We start from the raw sequence: 19,584 nt of genomic DNA, 5'->3' as shown, positions 1-19,584 counted from the left end.
AAGTGACTTTAATTTACTGCAGCATCAGTCACAGATTTATTTTTCATTTTGAAACTAGGAAACACTCAATCTCTCTCGCTGAGACTTCTTCTTAAAGTTGGGTACGGACAGCGATCACCTAAAAACTCTATTTTAAAACATCCTTGGTCACACTGAGCTTCAATATATCTGCTTATTAAAATATGTAAATAGGCTGTTATCAGTAGAGCTGAGAACAAAGGGACTCCCTGGTTTGTGTGTTCATGGCGAGCAGCAGGGAGTGCAGTGTAGAGAGGGCCAGCGCAGTGGAGTGGCGATGCTCTGACAGTAAACACGTTCCAAGCTGACTGGGTCTTCAACAGCAAACTAATTGCAGTCCACAGTCATTAAGCCGCACTCAACGACGGCCCATTAACTTAACGGGGGAGTCCTCTTCCCCGTGTTCGTTCAAATTAAAAAAGCAAAGTCAAAGTTGATGCGAGCCAAAGACAAAAGTTAAAAAGAAAAAACGAGCTGCTTTGTGTGATCTGACTCCACGGAAGCACTTGAGAGGCGGTGACTTGTCTTCACAGGGAGTGGAGAAGATGCTGTCTGGCCATTTTGACGTGTAGAGCAAGGCCACTGACAATCTCACCCAATAACACACAGGGGAGCAGTCAGTGCTCTTAATGGGGGGGGGGGGGGGGTGTTAGTTATCTACGTGTGTGAGTGCTAATAAAGCCTCTGCCTTTTATCAGGTCTAACAGGTCTGCACCTCAAACACCTACTTTCACTGACGAGTAGATTCCAACATCCTCAAATCATTTAGGACAATCTACGAGCAAATTATTCTCAGAACCTTTCACAACAAACACCCCCCCCGCCCCCTCCCCCCCCGCCGCCGCTTCGTCTGAGTAATTACATCATTAATACACAGTTTGAGGCATTTCTCAAAAATAACAACACTGACAGGAGAGCTGTAGCGGGGCGAAGGAGTAATATGCAAATGACGGGCATTTAAAAAAAGGAGCCTGTGAAATACAGCACATCAAGGGACCCTCATGTCTCTGATCAACAATTTACATAAAGGATGATTTCTGGTAAACCTGAAAATTATTTAATAACCCTGTAGATGTGATTAATTGAGAAACGTTGTTATGTCTGTTGTTCCGATGCCTGATGAAAAGGGTCAGTTATCTAAGCTTCTTAACAGTCGGTGTGCAGGGATTAAAAATGAACATTTTGGCTTCTAGAAAAAGTTAATTAATTTATCACAGAGGGATAAGGAGTGAAAGAGTCCCTGGATAAGAGTGAGTGTGACAGAGAGGAAGGGGGAGCTGAACAGAGGAATGAGAGAAACACCTACATTCGGTTGTTCGGGATAATCTTCTGTCCGTCTTTGAACCATGTGACGAGGGGCCGGGGGAAGGAGGCGAGGGGCGGCGTGCTGATGACGGCGGCCCGGCCCTGAGTCACAGTCTTTCTCTGCTCCTCCGTGGAGAAGCTGCCTAAATCTGTGGGGGGGGGGGGGGGGGGGAGAGAGAGGAATGAAGAGCGTGAGGAATCAACACAATATAACGAGTCATGCTAATCCCCAAAGAAAGAGCATTCAACCGAAAAATAGAGCATCAGGACGTGGGACAGAGAAACTCATCACTCATGTGGCTCTAGATCTTTGATGACATAGAAACTTGTAGAGTTGTAAACTTACTGCTGTTCTAAAACTATCTGTTAACCAATTCATGTATGTGTGTACTTTACTTTTTGGGTACTTCATCATAACAGCAAATATCTGTTCTTTCTACTTCACTCAGGTTTTACTCTGCATGGTGTCACAGAAGGAGCAGGTGACATTAAACCTCGCCTCCTTTCAATACGTATATTTAAAAGCAGGGTTCTTACTTACTATTTACTCCAGTTAAAAAGTTGATGTGTGCTTTATGTATTTGTACTTTTCCTTAAGTAAAACGTTTGTTGTGTACTTCCTCCATCATTGCTAGAGCAGGACTGAAATACTCAAAGTTCTCAGCCTCTACTCTTCACTGTCACCAGGTATCTTCTTCTCAGGATTTGAACATCATTCCATTCACTTATGAGTTATAATAAAGCAGCGTAAAGTTACAATAAGCTCATACAATTCATTCAAATCACCACTGACTCCTCCTCCCTGTCTGGGAACCACTCTCAGGCTCCCTGTAGCTTTGATGCAGACCCTCTCTCCACTCTATGTTGGGTCACATGCTTCATATGTTCATATTAAAATGAGTTTTTTGACAGGCAATTAAATATCTTTGAGAATTTAAAACAGCTTCATTTTGGCAGCCTTTATTAAACACGATTTCCCATCAGCCCCTGGACCGATGAAGGCTAGAAGTCACAGCTAATCAAATGGAGGGTGAGTCCAGGGGTCAGTTCAGTTCAGACATGTCTGTAATAACAGCAGAACCCAGAGGACTGACCGCTGACGGGGGTTTAAGGCCTCAGACATAACTGCTGAGATAACTGGAGAAATTTATGAATTATAAAAAACGTGAACAAAAGTTACAGCGATGTAAGTACCCGAGCTGCCACACTGGTTTCATGGGAGCCGTAGTTTAATTTATGTTTAACTGAATCTTTAATAGCAAGCATAGTGGATGCTGTTCCATCTTGAATTATGAAAAGTAAACCCCAGGAACATGTTTGACTCTTTTTTTAGGAGAAGAGATCAAAGGAATATCATATTACAGATTGCAGTAGAGTAACAGAAGCTAATGGTTCAGAGGCCATGAAGGATTTGGTCTGGGGAGTTCTGCTGCTCTGGATAACAGGAGCGTCTGCAGGGTTCAACAAAGTAAGACCTTATTAAATGAAATGCAAGATCTGTGTCAAGTAGAACAGATATGAAGGAATATCACAGTCTCACAATAATTGAAAGTTTATTGAAAACAAGATGAAAGTCTGTGTATGTTCAGAAATAGAAGAACTTCTGATATATTCTGATAAACAACCCTTTTCTTTCTCATTTCTTACAATAATTTCAATAGAAAACTGCCGAATTGAATTAGACACAAGTTATGACTTCAGTAATTATGTTATTTATTTTCCTGTTGGTGTTTTTCTGGCTAAAATCTTCCTCATAAACAACATTGTCATGAACCCTCTTGTATTGGGTGTTGTTATAGTGGTGTTTACAATATGTGTGTGTCGTTGTGTACTCACAGGCCACCTGCACCTCTGTTCTCCTGTGGATCACCGCTCCCATCCTGTTCCTCACTGTGCACTGATACAGACCAGCGTCGGGTCCTCTTCAGGGACGAGACGGACAGCCTGGGGACGGACGGACACACGGAGAGGACGGCCATTAGGGTTTGTTTTTATCTCGGAGTGGTAAATAAAGACGAGGGAGGAGAAGATGAGACCAGCAGCACAGGGGGGGGGGGGGGGGTTCATATGTAAGCACTCTTGTGTACCTCCCCATCCTCGACCTTGATCTAAGAATGGAAACCGGGTCTGAGATTGTCAAAGTTCCCCAATAACAGGAGGAAAGACATGTGTGTTGGTGTGTTTGTGTTTATGTGTGTTGTATAAAAGGTTTGTGACTGTGTGCATGTTGTTTTGGTTCTAAAAGGGGTTTTTAACGGGGCTTTAATGGACTGTGCTTCACTAATGGGAAGCTTGGCATAGGATCTAGGTTGGTGCCATAGTGGGCAAAAACACACAAATATATACAAATGCGGACACAGCTACATACTACACACAGACGGCATAGACACTGTACAACTGGACATCGCTTTGGGGCTCATTATGAATACCAGGACAGCCAAGTATTTAACTCCCAGGCTGTCGGCGTATGCTGCCAACGTACACACACCACACACTAGTACACACAGACACACACACACACACACACACCAACATCAAAAGGCTCACACACGTAATTCCATTTGCATCAGGAGTGACACATTACAGAGCACCTCTCATCCTGAAACAGATTTTAATATTGGACACCGCCTAACGCTGCATCTCTCTCTCTCCCTCTCTCTCTCTCTCTCTCTCTCTCTCTCTCTCTCCAATCTTTAATAGGTGTGTGCACCGGGGCTATCACTATATATATTTTTTTTACATTCTCACAAGTTGTGTGTTTTTCCTTTATTTATCCCACTAAACACAAAGTGCTGACAGGTGCGAATCAACGCACCTGTCAGCGGGGGGGGGGGGGGGGGGTAAGAGAGATTCCCTGTTGGATCCACTCGTCTTGTCACATTGAACCTTGTGCTTTAAATATAATAAGAGGAGAGACTGTAGAATATATGATTTGAGTTTTCCACGAGTCATTGTTTAACCGGGAGGGGAGGGAGGTGGAGTGTGTTAATTTATTTCCACCAGCACAATGAGGTTAGCATCTAATTAACACAGGGATTAGTTTGAGAAAGTGTTCTCTGTGTGAAATAACTTTATTTGTCAGCTTCTAAATGTTCCACAGAGTTAAAGATAAAGAACAGTAGCCTCGTTAATCGTGTTCCTGGAGACAATGCAAATATTAACGTCCTCGTTTGTTTAGGTCTAACTTTTTTAATGATGGTTTTAATTCCGAACCTTAAGTGAGAAAAGTGACAGACGACTGAAGCGGAACTGAAGCTGAAGTTTCTAATTGATTTGAGTCATTAAGGCTGCAGCAGTAGAGAGATCTTCAGAGTTCTTGTTTTGTCCTGAGCAAAAGTCCCCCAAAGAAATGTGGTTTAAGTTCAGACGGGTCACAAAGTCAAGTTCAGCCACAATCCAGGAAGTCAGCTGACAGCAGCAGATCACTGTGGTGACTCAGCTGTTTCCCCTCAACGTGCCCTAAGTTTATACGGCACGTTTTAGTGTAGCTGCTTTAACTGCCTCCTCTACCTGCTTCCACTGCAAAGTGACTCCACAAGCCACCTCCACCCGAGCACCTCCTTTTCATACTGAATCAGAGCTAATCAGTGTAAAGCTGCTCCTCCTCCTGCTTTACTCTCATGGTCCCAGAACAGAGCGCTTGTGTGGACTCGGATTTCCCTCAGGTCACATGGTCCTGACTGGAATCCAGTGTTTTATTATTAACAAATCATCGATCACATCCTCAGAGCGTACATCAAACATTTTGTCATGTTTGCTTTAAAAAAAAGAAAAATTGAGAAATTACTCAGGTCATGATTAGTATTATATAAGTAATTGCAAATTTATTTTCTGTCAATCAGCTAACTGTTAAATCATTTGGCAATTACAGCTCTGCCTCATCTGAATTCTTTACCATCCTGTGCATCCAACAACATGAGAGGGGGGGGGGGGGCACAAATCAAACCACATCATAAAGAAGTTTGGAAATGAACCGAATTGTTGAAAAGTATGTGTGAAAGTTATTCCAGTGTGTGTCACATGTTGCCATTCACACACACACTCACACTCCAGTGGCAATGAGCTACTGAGGCTGGAACTATATCAATATATATATATAATATATCAACACTGATATTAGCAGAGGACGCCGCTCTACTTACTTAGTCTGCTTCCAATCAATTTAGTAAAACATGTAAACAATATGAATGATGTATGGGTATATTACAAAAATCAGGCCTAAAATACCAGATGGTCACACACACACAACACACACACACACACACACACACACACACACACACACACACATACACACACACAGACACACACACACACTACTCTCAAACTCACAGCACCCTGCCAATTCAGTATAGCCCCTGGCTGCACCAAAGTGAAGTAGCCAGAACGCTGAGAGCGATCCAGAGCAACACAACGTCTCCTGGCTCCACCGACAGAGCGCTGGCCCAACCCCCTCATTCCCTCACTGTGCATGTATTCCCACGATTCTCTGTATTTCTGAATGATGTGAAAAACAATTTGGTTTCACAGCTGCAGCTCTGCCGGGAGGGATTGCTTCGCCCGACCCGAGCCCCGACACACAAAGGGACAGAGGGAGAGAGAGAGGCAGGGAGAGAAAGAAGCTCACTTATTGATTGCTTCTCCTCTTCTTTCCCCGGACCATATACATATTTATAATGCTAATGCAATTATTAATCTCACTTTTTTGTTGCACAGCCTAAACGCTGTGACCTTCTGCGAGCACCGTCCATCACCGACAGGCGCAGCTATTTGTGCAGCAGCTGTTATCCCGATGCTGCGGACGCAACCCTGGAGCGGCTCCAGAGGATGAGTTGCCATTTTTAGGAAGAAAAGATAAATTGTTTTGCACGTTTGGTTTATTGTAACTTCCTTGCAGAGAGTTTTAGAGCCGAGCCTCTTTGCATCCAAACTCATGAGTCTAACCTAAATCCTGCCTAGACGTCGACCAATGGCCTGTGAGCTTTTACAAAAGGAGCATCAGGCACTGAAGACGACTTGAACCTAGGGATTGAGGCCGTGGACTATTTAGGAAAATGTTTGTGAGAAGTCATTTTCTTATAGACTTCCTATAGAAACTGAGGCACATCCACTTTGGCTTCACTTTCAGGAATTGGAGTGAATCACACAACTACGACTCTGAGGAGTAAAAGGCAGACACACACCCGGAGGAAAGAAAAGGGATACACAACAAAAAGTCACACACGATCCAGCCGCTGCTAACTGACCTGTACTGTTGTGTCCAGTCGGTGATGTTGCTGTTGTTGAGAGTCCAGCGGTACTGCAGAGGCCAGCTGCCTCCAGCCAGGCAGGTCAGCACCAGCCTGTTTCCCTCCAGCACCACCTGCTGCCCTGCTACGCCCCCTCGGAGGTAGGGAGCCACCTCTGACAGACAAACAGAGACAGAGAAAGGAAAATATGTTATTCTGGCTTGTTTGAAAAAAGTTGAATTCCCTTATTCTTGCGCAAATTTCAGCTGCATTCATCCATGACACAAGAAAGGAGCAAAAAAGATTCTGTTCATGTTCTTTTCTTCACACAAAGAGAAGTCGGAAAAACATTCACATCACTTATCTTGATTTTTTTTTTTCTTTCTTTTCCCGTAATAGTTTTTGAACTGAATTCTGTAATAACGTTGGCAGGTGCCATTTAGCGAATGTCAATGAAGATATGAAAACTCATTTTAGAATTTGAAAAGACATGTGGAATCAAAGCAAACAATAAAGAGAAAAGCTACTGAATAGAATGTGTTTCCTCATATCTACTTTCTCCTGCTCCTCACATTCAAAGGTTACAGGAGGCACGTGTAGACTGGAGTTCATGCAACCAGACCTCAACTTCATCTCACTCTCATCTACACCTTTCAGCAGCTTCAAGTGCCAGAGATGGGATGTGAGTGTCACAGTGTGATGTCATGTGATGAGACACATCTGGAGGGTTTATCTCCTTGTGGTTGAAGTCTGTTTCATTGATTTGATATTGATGGAGACCTATTCTACTCATATTCAGGTTCATAATTTTAATTTGTGTTACTCTAATGGTAAGAAAACACCTCACTTTGCTCCATCACTGCAAACACTCGGTTTGAGCTCCTGTCTCTTTAAGGCCCCTCCTCCTGGTAAAGCACAGTCTGCTCTGATTGGCCAGCTGACCCACTGCTGTTGTAATTGGTCAAACACTTCCAGCATGTGTACGAAATGTTGTTCTCCGCTCTCGCTTCACTTGGCTTTATTCTGGGAAGTGACCAGACGAACCAGACCGGCCTTGAGGCATGCATTATGTATATGTGGGACAATGTGATGTCACATGACCGATTCCCCGGGCCCTATTGGCCAGAAAACTCACAAGGTGTTTCAAGACCTTCAGGAGTTTTGAACAAAAAACATGTACAAAAAAAAACTATAAAACACACAATAAAAAAAAGATGAAAAAGTACAATATGCCTACTTTAAATGAAAGTAGCTATTCATAAAACCATAATTAAGATTGACTGTCTTCGGTTTGCTATGTTTGATGGTAAACAATGGGATGAATTATATTGACATTTGGCTTTTTAAATATAATATGCATGTCAAAACATCGTTCAGTGTGAGACCACACACAGGCTGCATTTGCACGGCTTCGACAAATCCTTCCCACCAGCGTTGATCTGCAACAGCAGTTTATAAAAAAAACTTTAATTCTATCAAATCCCTGGAGGACGCGCAGGCAAGTCGCTGCATCAAATCCCACTTTGGCACTTTGAGGTTTTGCACGGACAGCTGAAAGTCAACAGTCGTTCACAGTCACTTTCAATCCACGTGTTTTGAGATCCTACTGTTCAGATGTGATGTAGAACTGATCAAATAACAACAAGCCTTTCCTGTCATCTGCACTGGTTTCTCAATGCTCGACTGGTATTGCACTGTATTGTATTATTAAGTGACTCACGGTGTTAAACCTGATGATAACCCCGTGGAAATCACTTGCCGTATTTCACAATGCACATTCGCCGCAGGGCTCAGCTGCGGCTGCTGTCTAAACAATGGCATCCAGTGTTTAACTCTTGGCTGCGGTGGTGAGACCTGGCTCACCACGAGGACATCACGCTACCAGTGTCTGTCCACGGCACCGTGCTGCAGGACAGGCTACATGTGTTGGGACCGGGATCCAGACAACAAACCAAACCCTGCACCTGGATGTGGGACGTGAGGTGAAGGTGAAGGAAAGTTACAGATTTATTCAGCCCATCAACAGTTTATACACACACACACACACACACACACACACACACACACACACACACACACACACACACACACACACACACACACACACACACACACACACACACACACACACACACACACACACACATATGCTGGGTTATAGGGGACGAAGCTTATCTGCTTGTGACAGTATGTACGGACAGGTCCATAACTCTTCAGGCAAACTTTTACATTCCCTCTCTCTCTCGCTCTCCTTCTCCTGTCAACTCAATCTTCTCTCCATCCTGTCGTTCCAGCTCTCCCCTGCACCTCTCATTTTGTCTCCATTGTCTCGGCTCCCCCCCCCTTCCTTATTCCTCAGTCCCTGTGGACGAGTCAGGGCCACCTTTTCTTCTCCTCTTTCTCCACTCTCCACTGTCTCACCCCCTCCCCCCCCCCCCCCTCTCCCTTCTAGATTGATAGCTGCCTGCTCCTTGCACAAGAGGGAAGTGTTCCATCTATGATAGATTTATACTCAGGTCTGTGAGTGTGAGGGTAAGTGTGTTCATGTGTGTGTGTGTGTGTGGACGTGCGAGAGAGAGGGAGACGCTGTGTGAGTGTGCAGGCAACTATAAGGATTTATTTGGAATATTCCGTTTCTACAGACGATGGCTGGCAATGCAGACTCCAATGTCAAACTGCTGACCAGCACAATAACTCACCTCCGCCTGCCTCGGTGTGGGAAGGAGAGAGAGAGAGAGAGAGAGAGGGAGAGGGCGAGCAGCAGAGCCCCAGTCCTAACAGCTTACCAGATATGACCCTCAATTACAAATGTGTATAAGATGCATGTGTACTGTACAAACCGAGAGAAGTGGACATTCTCTATCATCCCACTCCTTCCTTCACACAGTGCAAATCCAAATGTTCTGTCCGCCCCCCCCCCCCCCCCCCGCCCGCCCGCACTCCACTCCCTCTAATCCCTTCTTTCCATTTTAGAGAGAGTCCATTAGGAAGTATACAGACAGAGATGGAGAACACCACATCCGAGAGGAACAAGGTCAGCTAACAGCATGTTTCACTCACTGATGTCATCGGTCTCTCTTCCTTCCCTCGCCCCCCCCCCGTCTGTCTCTCCGTCAATCAGTGTCAACGCGTCACTCTCTCTCCCCCCACAGTCTTCCCCTCGTCCTCGCCTGTCTTCCCCTCTCATCTGCCTGTCTATCCAGCCACCTGTCTGTCTGTCAAGAACCACCCCCCCCCCCTCTCTTTGTTCTTCTTCTCTTGTTGCCCCTCAGTCCATCTCTGTCAAAGTGTGTGGCAGCTCAAAGTCCCGCCGCCCGACAGAGAGATTGTCCTCCGAGTGTGAAAAGAGAGTCTCGACCCAGACGTACTTACATGTTCGCCCAAATGCACTCTTTATTTTATGTTCCTTCCCCCCCCCCGCTGTGACATGTGCAAGCCTCTGCTCTCAGGCCCATCTCACGAAGCTGCTTAGGCAGATGCTGGGGAGGAATTCAATTTGCCGGCGAGATGAAGGCTGTGATAGAGGAGGGGAGCGAGGAGAAGATGATGAAAGGACAGGAGGAGGAGAGGAGGAGCAGGGTCACTGCTCAGGGGCTGATGGTCCACCACCGTCCCGATCTCTCTCTCTCCTCTCTATTACCCTCTATCTCTCTGTGCTTTAACAGTTATTGGACATTAGGCCCAAAATGACTCGTCCTTTACAAATGGGCCAGAAAGGATCATTATTCTTACATTGTGCTGCATTAAACATCTGGAAATTAATCCTAAAATTACAGTAGCAGCTGGGTCAGGATGGGAAATTTTCCCTGGCTCGATATGAGGTCGTGAAGCAACAGCTCGGGTGAAGGTGTTAATTTTCTCGTTGGAAATTTTAGATTTGCCCGTTTGGCAAAGGTGGTCAAACAATAACAGTTAGCATTCAAACGAGAGAGAGAAAAGTTCTCACTCCAGCAGTGCCTGCTTAATTGCTGGATAAGATGGTGTGTGTGTGTGTGTGTGTGTGTGTGTGTGTGTGTGTGTGTGTGTGTGTGTGTGTGTGTGTGTGCACAGTGAGAGTGCGTGTTTGTTTTTCAGGTCAGATTGAGGGTCACTCACTCCCCAAAAAATCACTTTATCTTCATAGAGCCGAACCCCCGCTGTGAGACAGGCCTGGCAGATCTGGCGATAGTCTATGAATACTGATTCACCGACAGCCGGGCTCTGTCTCACTCTCTCACGTACACATTCATCCCAACACAGACTTTTTGATGCATGAGTTTCAGGGGAGAAAATAACTAGATCAGTTTTTATATTACCAGTAATTTTTCTATGAATAAGTGAGTAAAAGTTGCAGAGCTAAGCCGTTTTTAGTTTTTTTTTTAACAGTGCTAACAGCAGACTATTTGATTATGGGGTGCAAATGAGTTCCACTCCTTTATAATCTCATAAATCTGCCTGAACTTGTTTCAACAGACATTTAAAAACACTTAATTGGACATAAGATGTGCGAGACCAATAGGAGAATTATAAGTCGACTCTTTGATGCAGTCAGAAAAAAAAGCTTTCAAGAAAAAATAAAAGAAATTAATTGGACGATTATTTCCCAATCGAAGAGGTCAGAAAGGTCAAGTGAAAAATCTTAAATTGTAAAAAAATTGCCAGCAATTATCTGCTGCTGGTTTGTGGGAGGACCAGCAGCTGAAAGGAAAAAGATGGGAAACACTTAAATCAGGGAAAGCAGCCGTTTCACCTTCTACGTCTTTTCACTTATCACCATTAACTATCTAATCTTCTTAATACAGGCTCCTCCACTTCTATTTAAATGATCTAATTCACTTGAATTCTTATCATTCTATGCATTCAATTAAATTCATTTATCATCATTCTGTGGGTTAAATTTTTTACATTTTCTTATTTTTCTCAAGCTGTTTTATTACATTTCTACGTCATATTTGTATATTTTCTTTATTATTACTATTAAGTGGTTTTATTTATTTGGAATCTTATTTTCCATTTATTGTCTTATCTTGTTTTTTTAACGCACTCAAAGCAGCAATTGTTAAAAAGAAAGATGATTCAGTTTATTATTATTAAAATGTTGACTCTGATGCTGTCGGGCTGCTTGAAGCTGTAAAAACGTAAGATCCTTGGAGCCTAAAACGACTACACACCCCACACACTGCGACTAGTTATACAAAGATATGTATTCATGGCACAATCCACAGCTTCTGGTCTTGAAGATCGAAAGGAAGCAGAGATCTTGTAACGAAGCAAAAGGATTAACGGACTAACTGGATGACAGCTGAAGCCAAATCATTTCATAAAGAAACCTCAAAATCCATTCATCATCAACATTCATCAATAAGTGTTACACTGCAATTTGCACAGGACAAAATTAGGAAACCAGGCTGAGTGTCGTATTTGGGAAGTTGTGGTCTGACAGACAGACAACAGGATCTCTAACCTCTGCAGAGGAAGCTGGAGGTGAGTGAACTTCACAGGAGTGAGGTGAATTCCAGGTGAGCTGTGGCTCTGACCTGAAAGCTGATGAACTGGATCGTAAATCAACTCTGCCTCGCGTGTTTTCATCTTAAAATCATTTTCACATTTCTCCAATTAAATGACAGTCCTGATTCCAGACATGTTTAAAATCACCTTAATAGTTAAAATGCTGCAGCGCCTTTAAAGAAGTCTGGTCCAGCCACCTCATCCCAGTACGTGCCTGGAGTAGTTAAGAGCCCGTTGGAGGATCTGGGACGAGCTCTGCATCCCAGTGTTCTTCAAACCCAGCAACAGACACCAAGACAAAACAGGTAATACATGCACCACACACACCCAGAGCAGAATTTATGCAGTCCACTGCAGTTAGAGGAGTACAAACCTATATATCAATGAAATTAAACAACCATTAAACAAATGCGTGGCTCCACACGGGAGTGCCAACTCTTCCGGTCGAAAACAACCATTTTAAATAGGGAGGACAGATGGTTCGAAGGAGGAGTGGAAACGTAAACCATCCCACAACAGACGTCTATACTACACCAGTTATCTCCCACCTCTGCTGTCCTGAAGTCCCTTCTCAGGAGTTTTAACAACCATCGACAGTCGGCCTCATGTGAACCCAAACTCGATGGTCGTCTAGACTATGACTCCAATGAGAACAGCCAGAGGCTCTAATGAACCAAGTGACACCAAAGATTTACATACCTGGGTCACATCTGAAGAAGACTCTTTGATGAGACCAGAAATGTCTTCAAGTATCCATGTCCAAGTCAAGTGACCCTCAATTCAACTTTCCTTTGAAAACCATATTCTGGAAAACTGACATGTTGAATAAGTTAAAGTCCTCGTGTCTCCTCTTCATATTTTTTATTCAACGATCCTTTTCTGATACGATTAGAATGTAAGTGAAGGGGACGGAATTCACAGTCCTGCTGAAATGTGAATTATAGATTTGAAATGTGAATTATAGATTTGTATCCACATAGAAAAAAGTTCAAGTGTCTCAAACTTTTCTATGTGCGAAAAGTTTCAGACACTTAAAGTTAGAGGAGGCTGCCTTAAAATATGACAAAATAGAGTTTGTATTCTTCAAATAACTTCATAAGTGCAACAAGCTTCAGATTCATGAAGGAAATCAATATTTGCAATAAACACCCGTTGCCTTCAAAGCAGCACCAATCCTCCAACGTACAGTTTTTCCAGGTACTTTAAAGTTAGGGAGTTTCCACCATCTCAGAGAACTTATCACAGACACGACAGATAAAAGCTCTTCCTGTTGTGGAAGATCTTTAAGTAACTCTGATTCTTTACGACTCGCGCTCCCTCCTGGTTTTGCTTGATGGATAAACTCAAAACATCTGAAGCTCCTCAAACCTTTTGCTCGGTGCTGTATACGATCAAAAGTTCATCTGAGGCTCATATTAGGCAATCAGCAGTCTGGGTTAGTCAGTTGGCCTCTTTGTGTTTCTACAGACACTGTGTCCGTGCTTAGTCACACTTGAGGGTTAGTTATACAAAGAGATACTGAAAGAGGCTAATAAGACACCCCCCCACTCAAAGCCTCCTATTAACTTCTGCTGAACTGTGGGATGTATTCTTGCACAAAAGAAGGGCGATGGATTATGTCCCCGTTGACTTGCACAACAACCCCATTAGTCTGAAGTCTGAACAGGGTGAGGGAGCAAAAACAAGCACACAGTTTGTCATTGTTCATGTGGGCACATGATTGTTGCAGTAAAGGAGACATAACATAATATTCAGGTTTATCATTTCTAATTTGCTGTCTTTTCCTTCCTTCCCAGGAGGTTTAACAACCATTCGTCCTCATGTGACCTGAGACATGAGGGTTGTTTACATATGGCCTCAGATGATTAACCTCATCCACTGAAGTAACAACAACAACAAGCACGAACGAACAAAGTGACACTGATGACACAAATTTTTAAATCCCTCAGTCAGTCAGAACTCAAGAACTGTTTATTGCTGCACCTCCTCTTTTCAGCCTCTGTCTGAAATACTTAGGTTTAGCTCTTCTAGCCTGGGCCGGAAATGTTAACCTGGTTGTGTTAGTGTGTGTGTGTGGGGGGGGGGGCCTTACTAGCCGCTAGGAGTTGTGTTATGCAAATGTGTGGAACCCCGAAAATCCCCGGACTAGTGACAAGGTGTTGTAGGAGCAATACTTTCTGTGGAGTAGAGGAGCCGTCTTTACCACAGGATACACACACACACTAAAACACACTGGAGACACAATATGTCTCCTTTAAATAGAGGTAGATATTCATAACAGCAGTAGGTAATCCTGGATGTCCCTCAACAATGTTGGATCGTAAACAATTGATTGTGATGAATTATATTGACAAAACATTCATGCCATTAGTTGTCTGTGCAAAACCACACAAAGATAATTAGCCCAACATTCCAAATGAGTGTTGCTGTACACACAACTGATAACCAGCTCTTTCTTTTTCACACACACACACACACACAAACACACACACACACCGACACACACGATTTATCAAACTAACTGAAGGAATCTAGTGACCAGAGGAGTTGATAGCAGCAGAAAACACCTGCTGCCTTTGATGATGATGAAATCAAAGTGGCTGTGATGCTCACCCACTGAGGCTGCAGCTCACCCACTGATCCCAACAGGCCATAGCTGAACTGTAAGATGGGGGGGGGGGGGGCGTCCACAGGGAACTGGACTGGACTTGAAGTGTAGTCCTGGACAGGTGGGTGGGGCGGACAGGATGTGACTGCAGTACTTTGATCTTCGTCTCGTGGCTTTTCAAGTCGGCAGCTGCTTTAATTGACTACTGAGTTTCAGCCTGACTACAAGAACAAAGCGTTTCACTGAAGACCCCCCCCCCCCCCACCCCCCCCCAACCTCTCTTGCTGCTCAGACAGCCAATCACAGCTCCCTCCTCTGAGCCACATCTTTTTCCCGCTCCAATCAGAGTTTCCGCCAGCTTTGACTGACAGCTGTCTCTGAAGAGCTGACAGATGAATGACTGATCCTGATCTTCTGATTGTCAGATGCCAGAGCCGGAGACAAGTTGCCTTCACTATCACAAATCCACACAAAACCTCGAACCAGTACATGCAACCGCAAGGGAAAAGCCTGGACCCAGTCAAAATGCTTGTGTTAACAGGTTAAGTTCATATTGCAACTTTTGCAGTCTGGGTTCACATTGTGTTGTGTTAGACACAGGGACAGTGGCAGGTGAAAAGAAACACACGTGCAAAATTAATACATAATCATATTGACTTTGGACATTTCTCCAGTTGGCCCACACTCACTCAGCTACTGGGCCAGTGTGTAGTTATTATCAACCCGAGGAAGTCTGGGAACCAAAGCTGTGACTGAGCAGTAACTTTGTCAGTTTAATATCAGTGTAGGGCTTTTCGTGACATTTCATAATGCCATCTAACTTTGTGTGAATGTCTCTGTTCACATGCAGCGAGTGTCACAGACTTCTAGTTGAAATATCAAGTTTTATTATTCTGTACCTTAACAGAGCAAGAGTTTTATTTGCGTGTGTGTGTGTGTGTGTGTGTGTGTGTGTCTATGTGTGTGCTCTCTCTCAACCTTACATGTCTTAAAGAGAATTATGGTGTGAATGCACGGGGTCATTGAAGTGCAGGGCTGTGGATGGGGGAGGAAAATGGTGTAATAAATAGGGCAGAGGGGTAGTGGGAGATGGAGAGGTGATATCGGGGGATCCTGGATGGGGAGGGGGGGGGGTGGACGTAATCAGGTGGAAGAGACTGTGATCAGTGACATTTCAGAGGTGGGCCACACTGCAGGGCATATGCTAGGACACACACACAATGAAACAGACACACAAACACCAGCGCGCACACACACACACACACACACACACACAGAAACTGTCAGCTCCTATCTCCTGATGAGCCGACAGGCGGACAGGAGGAGAGAGGAGGTGAATGGGAGTGAAATAAATACCTCCCGCTGAGACGGCAGCCTCCTCTCCCTCTGAAGAAAGTTGTGTGCACAAGCGATTCTGAAAAAACACCTCGATACTTTTGAATGACAAACACACACACAGAAAATAATTATTCCTCTGTTTTACTCTGTGCGCCTTGTTTATATCTCCCCGACTCTGCGCCTCCCTCGCGCTGCCTCCTTCCTCCTTCAGGATCTCACACTCCCTCATTAAAAACTAAAAAGTCCTGGTGCAGGTAGATAAACAGACGTGTATTTACACACAACATTTATCAATCCGATCTGTCAGCGCTGCAATCAGAGACACAACCACAATAATAATACTAGAATACAGTGTGTGGTGGTGGTGTGTGTGCCAGTGGGGCCACCATGCTACTGGTGATTGGGGGCAATACCAGTCTGGTCCTGAACCTGTCGGACACGATTACCACAATACCTTCACATCGTACCCGCAGGGCATCGCACACACACACACAAACAGACACACACACAGTTGACCCAGATCCACACTGATACTATGTGATGTCACAAACTGGGCTGAATTCAGACATGTGATAACTTGACTTCAGGCTCTCTCCTCACACTCGACTAAACGGGACCCTGTATTTACAGAGGGAGACAAACTGAGAGAGGAATGTGTCTGTGTGGACCTTCACTTAATCTCCCTCCATCCTTCCCTCTCTTCATCTGTGAGCTTACCACTTCTTTTTCTATAGCTCTCTGACTTTCACTACGATACTTGTATTGTCCTTCTTCTTCTCATGTCCCAGTCTTGAGTAGAGGACCTCAGAAGTCGTCTTCATCAGAGGACCTCAGATCATATGTGAGCCTCCTTTCCAGGGTTTTAAATGAACTTCCTGGTTTATCTGCCAATGGCTCAGTCAACTGACAAAAGGTACCGGCCAATCATAGAAGAGCGTAATCCAGAGTCAGGATCCAGAAGGGAAATGTGACTTTGGAAGGATTGAGTGAAGTTAATATGTCCCTCCCGTGTTTAGTCTAATTCTCCTCAGCCCCTTCTTTACCAAAGCTCTCCTCTGGGTATATGAGTGGTGCATGAACTGGGGTCACCATCCACACACCTGTCTGTGTGAGCCATCAGCCCCTCTGACAGCTGCCACTGTCCTGACATTGGACATTGTGGGCTACCCTTCTTTTTTTTTTTTTGAAGTGATTGACGAATCGTATCCTTTCATTCATTATTGAAGGTGGAGATCAAAACCGCAGCACCGAGGATATCAGCGTGACAGACAGAGGTTCAGAGGGGAGGGGGGGGGGGGGAGCCGGAGGAGCACAGGGGAGAGGGAGAAGGTCGTCTGAGCAAAGAAGTGGAGGTGAGCAGAAGGGGTGAAGAGCATGGGGGGTGGGGGGGGATGGAAGAGGGAGCATTCCAAACAGCAGCATCCTTTTTTTAAATCAAGTATCACTCCTCAGGCTCCGTGTGTGTCCCGCGCTCCAGCTCACAAAAGATCTAAAAATAAAACTCAAGATGAACGGGCAAAGAGCCAGAGTGAGTAAAACTTCCTCCACTTAACAATAAGGTCATGTTTGCTGTATTCATTAAAATGATAATTCCCCCTTTTTATTATACTAATGAAGTTAAAACGCGTGCCCCCATTTAAACCCCCCCCGGTGAGACGTTCCCACCAAGTGTCATGTGAGTCACCGGCGAGGTCACATGCGAGCGCCGGGGTTCACATCACACGGGGAAAGGACTCCACATTCCGACGGCGTCCCCCCCCCGGGCATTTTGAACTGGTATTCTAAATATTTCAGGGGGAACCAGCTACTTGCGATGCCGTCCTCACACCCAGAGGTTTCCAGCCTCTTCCTAATTACATTCATGTGACTCCGACGCCGTGTGACCTCCACGAAGCACACGGACTTTCCAAAGGTTTAACTAAGGTTGTCCAAGTGGAAATCCACACGAGTTTAAAATACACTACCAGTATGAACGGGATCATTTTAAGCAGACGTCTCATTTAGAACTGGTTTCCACAAACAGCGAGGCGTCATTCCCACCTGAAAAGGAAGTTGTCTCCCCTACTGACGTCACCACACAAAGGAAATTCATCTGAGGACTATGAATCGAGCCCTTCAGGGGAGACTCTGACGTCAGGGCTGCCGATGAGTAATTTATGCTCTGCTGCATTTATACCGGTGCCAGAAAAATTCAGGCATGAACCGGCAGCCTGTCTCCAGCGTCCATCTTCCACCACACACTCTGAACTTTGTCTCATGGTCCTCACTGTTTCATCTCTCTCTCTCTCTCTCTCTCTCTCTCCGGTCTTTTATCAAATCTGCCTTCATCTGTCTCCTCCACCATCCTCACCCCACACTCACCTCCATCCCCTCTTCAACTCTGCCCTGCTGCATGGATTCTCAGCAGAGGTGAAGCACGGCTCTCTATTTGAAAAGGAGTGCATGTTATGTCCTCTGGCGATGCCTTTTACCTGCTACCCCGTGTGGAAGCTACAAAAACATCACAGCTTCACAAGTTCCACTTCCCCCGACTTCCTGCTTCTCTCGAAAACGTATTCACTGTCTTTGTCCCTCTGCCCCTGTCTTCATACATTTTAACTAATTTGTTGTTGTGGAAGATGTGGGAGAAGCTTCAGTGTGTGTGTGTGTGTGTGTGTGTGTGTGTGTCTGTGTGTGTGCATGAGTCCATATGCTCTGTGCAGGTACTGTATGTGTGTGCAAATGTGGATGTTTACCTCCTCTACTTCCTTCTTTCCACGGTGACAACATCTGCCGCCAACTGCAAAAAAAACACCACTGTCTTCCTTGTCTCCCTCGTTCAACTTTCCCCCCTTGCTCCTTCTCTCCCTCCCTCCCTCTCTCCCTCCCTCTCTCCCTCCCTCATCAGACAGGGACAGCTCGGTGACACACCATTTGAAGGGCAGACTCCCTCTCAGTGAACATTCTTCTTACAGACTCAAATTAATTCAATAACACTGACAAATGTCCTTGACGAGATACAATATGATTTTTTCTTTCCCTGCTTGTTTACCTCCACACGCTATGTACATGTTTAGGCACATGATGCGAGAGCTCATACACACACACAGAGAAGGTCAGACGCACTTATACCAGCACAGATGTTTCCAGTAATAGAAAACAAAGTTATAATGACTAAGAAAGCCAAGCCGGAGAATACGTGCTCATTGTTCGGCTTCTCAATTTCTCCGTATTTTTGTCTCCTTGTTATTTTTAGATTTCTTTTGGGTGAGAATCTGAGAGGCGTCTGCGAGGGTGGTCGAAAGAGACGCTGGTTCAAAATAACTTTAATCATCTTCATATCACAAATAATCTTTTGAGGGGAAAACTTTGAGCTACACTTGTTTGCAGGTAAACTTCTTGCCTATATTTGCCGATAAGTCATTAATAGCAGTAGTCGTCCTAGTTTAACAAGCAGGGTGGAAGGATGATGCAAGACTGAAATATTTTTTAAACAGCGGGCACGCCACATGCTTCCAGAGCCTTATCGTTCTGGTGTCTGCAAGAAAACTGCAGGTTACAAGGCTGGTGATCACAACAAGACTACACAAGACAACACACAAACCCTGCTGGAGTGAATTC

General features: G+C 44.7%; 1 protein-coding gene across 1 annotated transcript; it reads right to left on the bottom strand.

Annotated features, from left to right (window-relative positions):
• Positions 1 to 1,320: 1,320 nt before the first annotated feature.
• LOC128436397 (protein sidekick-1) lies at positions 1,321 to 6,726 on the bottom strand (the record flags this gene model as incomplete). Its single annotated transcript, XM_053418156.1, has 4 exons — positions 1,321 to 1,472; positions 3,160 to 3,243; positions 4,844 to 4,866; positions 6,570 to 6,726. Coding segments are annotated over 4 exons (416 nt in total), but the record flags the coding sequence as incomplete, so codon positions are not given.
• Positions 6,727 to 19,584: the final 12,858 nt, after the last annotated feature.

Source organism: Pleuronectes platessa, unplaced genomic scaffold (genome assembly GCF_947347685.1).
Source record: "Pleuronectes platessa unplaced genomic scaffold, fPlePla1.1 scaffold_353, whole genome shotgun sequence".
NCBI lineage: Eukaryota > Metazoa > Chordata > Actinopteri > Pleuronectiformes > Pleuronectidae > Pleuronectes > Pleuronectes platessa.
Note: the sequence above shows the minus strand (reverse complement) of the source record. Positions and strands in the feature narration are given on the sequence as shown.